This window comes from Schistocerca americana, chromosome X (assembly GCF_021461395.2).
Source record: "Schistocerca americana isolate TAMUIC-IGC-003095 chromosome X, iqSchAmer2.1, whole genome shotgun sequence".
Lineage (NCBI taxonomy): Eukaryota > Metazoa > Arthropoda > Insecta > Orthoptera > Acrididae > Schistocerca > Schistocerca americana.
The window spans coordinates 272,451,951-272,461,382 of record NC_060130.1 but is presented as its reverse complement, the minus strand read 5'-3'; the positions used below and the strand labels follow the sequence as shown (position 1 = coordinate 272,461,382).

At 38.8% G+C, this 9,432-nt stretch overlaps 1 protein-coding gene across 1 annotated transcript in view; it reads right to left on the bottom strand.

The window, feature by feature from the left end:
- LOC124555736 (glycine receptor subunit alpha-2-like) overlaps positions 1 to 9,432 on the bottom strand; it is a 424,315-nt gene that overhangs the window by 27,133 nt on the left and 387,750 nt on the right. Inside the window, exons 5-7 of the mRNA XM_047129759.1 lie at positions 7,882 to 7,964; positions 7,626 to 7,760; positions 1,279 to 1,455 (exon numbers count right to left, since the gene is read on the bottom strand). Of these exons, the coding sequence (XP_046985715.1) occupies positions 1,279 to 1,455; positions 7,626 to 7,760; positions 7,882 to 7,964 (395 nt within the window). The remainder of the gene's footprint in view (positions 1 to 1,278; positions 1,456 to 7,625; positions 7,761 to 7,881; positions 7,965 to 9,432) is intronic.

The following is a 9,432-nucleotide window of genomic DNA, read 5'->3' as shown; positions in this document are numbered from 1 at the left end:
TTGTCAGAAACAGATATGTACACAAATACTTAAGAATGTAAAACGGTTCTTAGGCAACAGTAAATTAGAAAAAAAATTACCTCACATGATTGAACTATTGAACTATTTGCCACTTCAGATTTGCAGAAGTTAAATACTGCATGGCATTCACACTATGTAGTATACTTTCATAATGCAAACATACATTAGTTCTGCTACAAAATCCATCAGTGAAGTAAAAGATGATGTCATTAACCAGTCCTTCAGGCTCCTCTTAACAATACCTAATAAGCAGCTAAACATTTGGTGGTCGTTGGCAAGTAATTAAAAATATGTTTGTTTCAATAATGGAAGTATTTTTGGACCAAATTAAGCCCCCTTAAGTTTAATGTAGAGTATGCTTATTTGTGGTAGGCTCCATTGGTTTTTCAAACTGAGATATTGACTGAAGATAGGGATTTGTTATTTATGAAAGAAATTCATTGAAGAACTGAATATACTGAGAATCAGATGACGATATCATGAAGATAAATGAATGAAACCACAGAAAGTCTCTTAAGAGCATTCATGGTTGCAGAAAATGAAAAGAAATTTTACAGTTATCGAATTATTATAATCATTTTGTGTGTTTACTAAAATATTTCCTGGATTATATTTTCATTTCATTCTATTATGTATAAATGGAGACAATTTGCAAAAAATGTTGTCATTCACTGCTTGATAAACAGGGTACTTTGGATCGTAACAGTAAGTTACCTAATACTCATAAAAATATCAGTGTGAGTGCACTCATCAAATTTAAAGAAAACACAGTAAGGACAAGAAACATAAGAGATGATATCTGTATAATTACACCAACACATGTTGCTATAGTACATGTTACACATATATTTATTTTCAGATGAGCTAAGACTGAGGTTACTGTGCCATTCTCTGGTCAAATTATACAACTATATTTGCAATTTAAAATTTTTCTTTTCCTTTGCCTGAGATGGTAAAAGTAATTCCTGTATATAAAACAGGACATGAGAATAAATGCCAAATGAGACATAACTATTTTATATGAACTTTGACTATTTCAAGTCCAGTGAAACTGACTTGCTTTAGACAAATGATAGAATGCTTCACTGTCACCATGATACAGATTTTATGTTTGAGATAGGCATAATTTTAAATTTCCTTTCTTTGTTTTTCATTCTATCAACTGGAACTAAAAACCTGGCTTTTTATTAAAATGGCTATTCTCTGAAACTTCATAAACAAATGAGTAATGATATGATATCAGTTAAATATTCTTACCCAATGTTAGAAGTGATGTTACACCAAGAGTCACTCTTGCAGGTATGGCTTCAGGTTTAATCCAGAAAGATATCCATGACATAACAACAATGAGAGCAGAAGGAATATATGTGTGAAACAGATGGTAACCAAGGCGCCTTCTTAAGTTGAACACAACTACCAGGCATGTAAAATTACCTGAAACATATTTTCACATCTAGTGAGTAATCAGCACATATATTAATTACAGAATTGTTTGAATGTCTCTATTATAGGCACATAAAAAGCTGGAAGGTGTGTCTCACAGGCCAGAGTGGATTAGAAACAAAAATTTATTGAATTCAGTTAGTATGGCTTAAGGTCCAAAGAAAAAGAAAACAAAGAGACAATTCCTTGACTGGAAAGAATGGGTAATACACCCCAGAGTATGAAACTGTTAGTCATTATGAAAAGATGACATTAGATAGGAAAACTGTTTAGGTGTGGACTGTTTCCAGTGAAGACAGTCATTGAGATATTTCACTGGTAAAAAATTTAAAAAAAAGGTTATTATAAAATCTCTGAAATTTCTTACTCATTTATGAGTTCTTTCTGAATGACAAATGTTTGCTGCCCTGCTGACATGATGATTTATCATACAAGAACGCCATATCAGTGATTATGATGATAATGTTTACAGCAATAAATTTGGACAATGCAATGAGAGTTGTTTTCATTACTTTTCAGAAAACTTTGCGTTCCAAAGGATAATGTATCCTCTGTAAGTGATGTGTCCCTCCTATAAGACAGCAACCTGCAGACCTACAACATACTTGCATCCCACAGGTGACCATGTTTCAGGCACAGTCTGCCACAACAAGTACAAGGGCATGGTATTTTCCTATGCCGTTTCATGTGCCTGCCAGCAGCTCATGCCATACCCTTGGGCTGCAACAGCTTTTAGGATGGCACTCTACCACAGACTGGCAGTTTGGCCTCAGCTATCAAATCAGACTTTCTATCAAGTTCTCTGGGCCAGGCACCAGTTGCATCCACAGCCAATCAGTCAGAGATCTTACTAAGAAATCATTGTTGGACAGCCACCATGCAGTGTTTATCTTAAAATCACTATCAAGGCAGTGAATTAACTTCTTCACCCTTGAGCTTTATGCCATCAAGTACTAATCATGTTAGTGATAATCTGTAACTGAATTTACACAGTTAATCATTAATGAATGTAGACTTGAAACTTTCTGTTAGTCACTTTGGCCTTCATTCACTTAATCATTATTTGGTTGCTTTGGTTGGACTCCTAGTATCAACTAGATTTTCATTTGTAAATAACTTATTCCAAGAAGGTGTTTCTGTTTATGTACTAGTTAATAAAGTTGTTCTGCATTGTTCATCTGGGTAGTGATCTCATTGTGCACCTACCAGGGCAGGACATATGAGACTGGGAATGAGCACAAAAAATTTGTGAGTTTTCATTCCACCATTTTGTGGCAAGTAAACATTTTCCCCAACTGTGCCACCTTTCCAAGTTTTAGCTCACCATTCATGATGGCTTCTACATTTCATCCCACCATTTGGTGACAAGTAAATGTTTTCACTGGTTCCAGTGCCACCTCTCTAAGTTTCATCCCATATTAGTTGGTAATGATGATTTCCTCTGGCCCCAGTGCCACCTCCATGTTTCATCCCAGATCATTTGGCTATGAGGTATTTTCTTTTAAACTCTAATTCCCATCTATCACAGGTAGATGGTGTATTCTTTTGGCTCCACAGGTCAACATTTGTGTTCCACCTCTGAGGACAGTCTCAACATTTTTGTCCAACCACTGGCAATGACCTCAATATTATTGCCCCCCAGTTGGCAATGTCCTCAACATTTTCATCCAACCACTGCCAATGGCTCAGTGTTTCATCCTACCACTGGTGATGGCTTCCACATTTCCATCCCACCACTGCCAATGGCTTCAACATTTACACTCCACAATTGGTAACAGCTTCTATATTTTTATCTCACCACTTTGTGATGAGAGTAACCCTTTTCATCAGCTCCACTGCTCTCTCCCTATATTTTGTCCCACCATTTGGTAGGGTCAACATTTTCTTTGGCTCTAGTGGTAACAATCAAAGTTTCATCCCATCAGCTAACAATGAGGCACAAAAGTTTTTCATCAACTCCAGCATCACAACTGGCTCCTGCAACACCTTCCAACATTTCATTCCATCAACTGGTGTCAAGATTAAAGAACTTTTCATTGTCTGCAGTACTGCCATTAGTTCCTGTGCCACCTTCTAATGTTTCATCCCATCAATCAAAAATGAAGTAGAAGACTTTCTTTGATTGGCTCTGGAACTGCCATTGGCTGTAGCACTTCCTGTCAATGGTTTGTCCTAACAATTATGTTCATCCTTGACACACAAGTGACTCCTCAAGTCCTATGCATCTTGCATAACATGCAGCAGATGCACAGATGCATTTAGGAGAAGCTGGACTGCATCAACAGGATGCCAGTGGATCTCAGCTGTTATCCCTGATGCACCTCCAGGGGCAATCCCCTCTGTACACCATCACTGCAGCTCCCTCCTTCTGGCACAATTCCAGAATCTTCTACTCACTTCTTTCTCTCACATGGACCTCACAGCAATTCCCACCAATGAACTTCCATGGTTGCAACTGTTCCCTTTCCCCTGGCCCAACCAGCACCTAATCCATTCAAGCAATTTCGGATTCTTTTTTTCTGTGCCTAATCCATGCACGCATTTTATGAATATCTTTTCCATACCTAACTCTCTGGTGCTCCTGCACCCAAGTATGCCCTCCAGTTTCATTCATTTTTCCTCCCAAATGTTCCCACAACCAACTTTGCCCTCCATGCACCATAGTTTTATATCCCAAGTGCTTCTTTACCCATATATGAACTTCAGGCACAATCATTTTATATCTCAAGCACTTCTGCAATCACACATACCATCTGGGCACAATAATTTTACCTCTCATGTGCCCATACACTCATCCATGCCTTCTGAGCACAAAAATCCAACTTCTCAAGTGCTTCTGCAGTCATGTACATCCTTCAGGAACAGTTTTTCCATCGTTTGGGTGCTCTCCTCTCACATCTGCCCTGTGGGTGCACAGTTCACATCTTCCTTCTACAGTGCTCTCACCCTATCAACCACCAGCATACAGTGTTTCTCTTATTACATTAGCGATCTTTGGAGATGTGCTCCATATGGTTTGCTCCTCAGTAGCTGCCAGTCTAGCCACTGCTCCAGGTCAACCCACACAAGACTCACAGTGGTTCCAGAATCCCAGTCTCTAGACATAGCTACTGGACATCTCTGATATCATTTTCTCAGTGAGTGGATGATGACTCCTCACCCCCCCTCCCCAATCTCCCCCCAAGGAAGGGGCCCAGATTGTTACTCTTCACTCAGATGACTGCACCATCTCTTCCCTGGGGGAGAGATGCTACGTCGCTCCTACAAGACAGCAACCTATGTACCTGCAACATGCACATGTCTTTCAGGGGCCTGCTTCAGGCATCATCTGCCACAACAGGCACAAGCACCTGCAAGAAAACACCAATCCACACTCATCTCACATTGGTAAATGTTCTAGATAACAAACACCACCACCACAACTACATGCCAGTTTATTGTACACATAGTCTCTGGCAGCCACGACAAGAGGTGCCAACCTTGTTCCCAGCAATGTGTGCTGCCATGACCACAGCACTGTGATTGTGGGCTTTATTTTCCTATGCCTTGTCACATACTTCCAGCAGCTCATGCCATATCCATGCACCATGACAGTATTAAGGCTGGTGCTCAATCACGGATTGGCAGTTTGTTCTCAGCTATTGAACCAGTCATTCCTTCAAGTTCTCTGGGCCAGGTGCTGGCTGCATCCTGAGCCCATCAATCAGAACTCTCACTAATTAATGACTGTCAGAAAGTCACTGTGCAGTATTTATCTTCTAATCCCTACTGAGCTAAGGGTAGTGACTTAACTTCTCAACTTCTTCATACGTGGGCTTTATGCTAGCAAGTACTAATTATGTTAGTGGTAACCTGTAACTGAGTTTGCACAGTTAGTCAATACTGAATACAGACTTAAACCTTTTTGTTACTCACTTCTGTCTTCAGACACTTAACAATTATTTGCTTTCTTTGTTTGGACTACAAGTACCAAACAGATTTTTATTTGTAAATAACTTACTCCAAGAAGGAGCTTCTGTTTATGTGCTAATTAATAAACTGGTTCTACATTTTTCACCTGGACAATGTTCTCATTGCACTCCACCAGTGCAGGACATACCAGTAAGGCCCTGGCATGTCTTAGGAAAAAAATTGTCTTATGAAGGGAAATTTAGAATGTCTGTACCTCTGAGAAGTTCCAGGTATTTATGTTATTAATTTTTATATAAGGTGAATGGAGTAAATCAACAAGTCGACAATGAAACCGGTCAAACAAAGTTTAGGTAGCTAAATTTGAAGAAATGCTATGCTGCTGCCATATCTGGTTTATAACTAAATATATTATATCAGAGGTTGAAAATATTGGTACAGTTGTACAGTTCTTTCATTTAGAACTCAACCGGTTTCAGGATCTTATACGCCCATCAGCAGGTGATACAACTCCGTGCTGTGACCCTGAGTGCTGCAGTGCGCACGTAGAGAATGTGGTGTATAACCAGCTGGTAATACACTGCATCCTGCACTTGTCCATCACAGTGCTTGTGGTCACAGCATGAAGCTATAACACCTGATGATGGCTGCATAAGAGCCCGAAACCAGTTCTGTTCTAAATAAAGGAACCTTACAACTGTAGCCATACTTTCAACCATATACTGCTCAGTTGTGGATGTTCCTCCAACAGGACTGTTTTTAAATACACACACAAAAAAGTTTTGCATCACCCTGATTCCCAGAACTCCTGAAGATAGACATTGTTTGTGGATACAATATCACAGACACAGTCCCTTTGCCTGTCCAGAGATTTCACTAAATCCACCAAAAGATGTAAACAACCAGGCATGAGCAGTGCCTATTAGACAGCTTATCAGTTCCAGTCATTCCACCAGGAAGCAGGTACACAGGTCATGTTGTCTGTAGTTCAACCATGCCTAGACAGTCAATACCGAGATTTGATCACGTCCACATTGTTACTTTGTGCCAGGAAGGGCTCTCAACAAGGGAAATTTCCAGGTGTTTTGGGTGAACCAAAGCAATGTTGTTCAGACATGGAAGAGAGACAGAGAGACATGAATTGTCAATGACATGCCTCACTCAGGCCACGCAAGGGCTGCTACTGCAGTGGATGGCCGGTACCTACAAATTATGACTTGGAAGAACACTGACGGCAATGCCACCATGTTTAATAATGCTTTTCGTGCAGCCACAGGATATGTTACAGCTCAAACTGTGTGCAATAGGCTGCATGATGTGCAACTTCACTCCCGATGTTCATGGCAAGGTCCATCTTTGCAACCATGACACCATGCAGCATGGTACAGATAGGCCCAAAAACATGCCAAATGGACCTCTCAAGATTGGCATCACGTTCTCTTCACCAATGAGTGTTGCATATGCCTTCAACCAGACAATTGTCAGAGATGTGTTTGGAGGCCACCCAGTCAGGCTGAATGCATTAGACACACTGTCCAGTGTGTGCAGCGAGGTGGAGGTTCCCTGCTGTTTTGGGGTGGCATTATGTCAGGCCGATGTACACCGCTGGTGGTCATGGAAGGCACTGTAATGGCTGTACGATACGCAAAAGCCATCATCCGACCGACAGTGCAACTATATCGGCAGCATATTGGCGAGCCATTCATGTTCATGGATGGCAATTCGCACCCCCATCGTGCACATCTTGTGAATGACTTCCATCAGGATAATGACATTGCTTGACTAGAGTGTCCAGCATGTTCTCCAGACATGAACCCTGTTGATCATGCCTGGTATAGACTTAAAAGGGCTGTTTATGGATGATGTGACCCTGCAAATATTCTGAGGGGTCCACACCGAATTGCCGTTGAGTGGGACAATCTGGACTAACAGTGCCTTGATGAACTTGTGGTTAGTACGCCACGATGAATACAGGCATGCATCAATGCAACAGGACATGCTACTGTGTATTAACGGTACCAGTGTGTACAGCAATCTGGACCACCACCTCTGAAGGTCTCGCTGTATGGTGGTACAATGTTCAATGTGTGGTTCTCATGAGCAATAAAAAGGACAGAAATGATGTTTATGTTGATCTCTATTCCAATTTTCTGTACAGGTTCTGGTACTCTCTGAACCAAGGCGATGCAAAACTTTTTTTCATGTGTGTATATTATAGTAACATTTATATGGAAGTCAATGATTAATCATACCTGTGGAGTAAGGAATGGTGCAATCTCCAGTATAGTTGTTAGATATATCCAACTGTGGCAGTTCTATGTCAGGGTTCACAACTAGTGGATCTGTTGTATTCCATATGAATACTAAATCATGAACTGTATGAGATACTGAAAAAATAAAATATGAAGACATTTTTATAACATCAGATGAATTTGTAGCTGCTCCTTTTATCATCCAAGATACCTCATTTATCAAGTTAAGAGAACAGTGATATGTTTAGAAACTTACAGCTCTCAATCATCATTGAACAAACTTGTGTATCATGAGGATAAGATTCAAATTTCATTGCACATGACAACACCAATGTTAATCTGAAACATAAAAGTTTGATGCTACAAACTACACAGTTTGAAATATTGTATGAATCATTAGTTTTGCCTTTGCCATTCATAACCATGCTAAATACAGTTAGTTTTCTTCACCTCAGTGTTTCTTTATTCAGTATTATCCACTTAATGCTTGAAAATTAATTGGGACATTTATATAGGAAACACCAGCACGAATTTCACCTCACAAATGAAATTTTATTACAAATACAGCAGGATGACATCTGTACACTTTATTACATAGTACATTTTTTTATGTCTGATCCACAGAAGCAATTAAACAAAATGTGTGACACTCTCCCCAATTACAAATGCAAATAGTTAATATCAGAGTTAGAATAAGTTTAGTAAGTATGACTGGAGTTGTAAGATGATGATGAGAAACTTGAATGAAACAAGTAGGCAGTGAAAATGTCTAAAACTATAGTCAGTATTGTGGAAACTAGTGTCAATATTTACGTCAAATACTAATGTTAAGTAATGATGCAAAAAAATTCTGCTCCTACTACTCTATCCCTCATGTAGGCCTATTGTATATTCTTTTGGATGTATTGTATTGTTATTAAATAAAATAGCATAGTTTTCTATTTTAAGTCTTAAATTGTTTAATTTCACTTTATGTTCTGAACCACGTATAAATAATTTTTATTGCATTCTACATTTTTGTTTTATCAAGTTGTGTGTCTGGCTGAGAACATCCATATGATGTCATATTGTAATTGGATGAATGAATGGAATGTAAATAATGAAGGATATGCAGAATTTTTTAAAAAAATTTGAAGAACTAGATCTGTACCACTATATTTTATAAAAGGAAAGACCTAAATACCATCACAGAGCTATATGACTCTTCTGTTATTTCATTCCTCTCTTTTTTTCTGAAAAACCCAGATGATACTTCCTGTATCAGACTGCTCAATTAACATCCAGAAGTAACTTTTTAGTAGCCTCAAAATTCTTCTTTAATATAGAGCATAAATGGAGAAAGTACTATCACCTTTCATTAATGAAACTCTGGAGGTATAAAATGTAACAAAAATTAAGCTCTTAACTGGCTCTGTGAATTTGCTAAGGACTCTAAAACATTTTTAAGAAAATTCATCTGTTGTAATATTAGTGGACACTCACATCCTCCTACACCTCCAGCTGCCACTCTTTCACAATTAGAGAGTTGTCTGAAAACAGGAAGGAGACAGTATCACAGGAAAAAGATGAACTGAAATTATTTTAAAACCCATGAAGCAATTAGAGAGGCTTTCTTCTTTTTAAGAATTTGTACAAATAATGTACCCTACATCTTTTCTGCAGGTACATTAATAATATTTTTGTGTCAGATAAGACTGACAGAAGATACCTAGAGTCAGTATTGCATGTATGTGGCATTTTCATAGTTACTCTGGGAAGTGTGAAAGAAAGATACAGTGCAATAATGAATGACAGCCTGTGTTTGCAC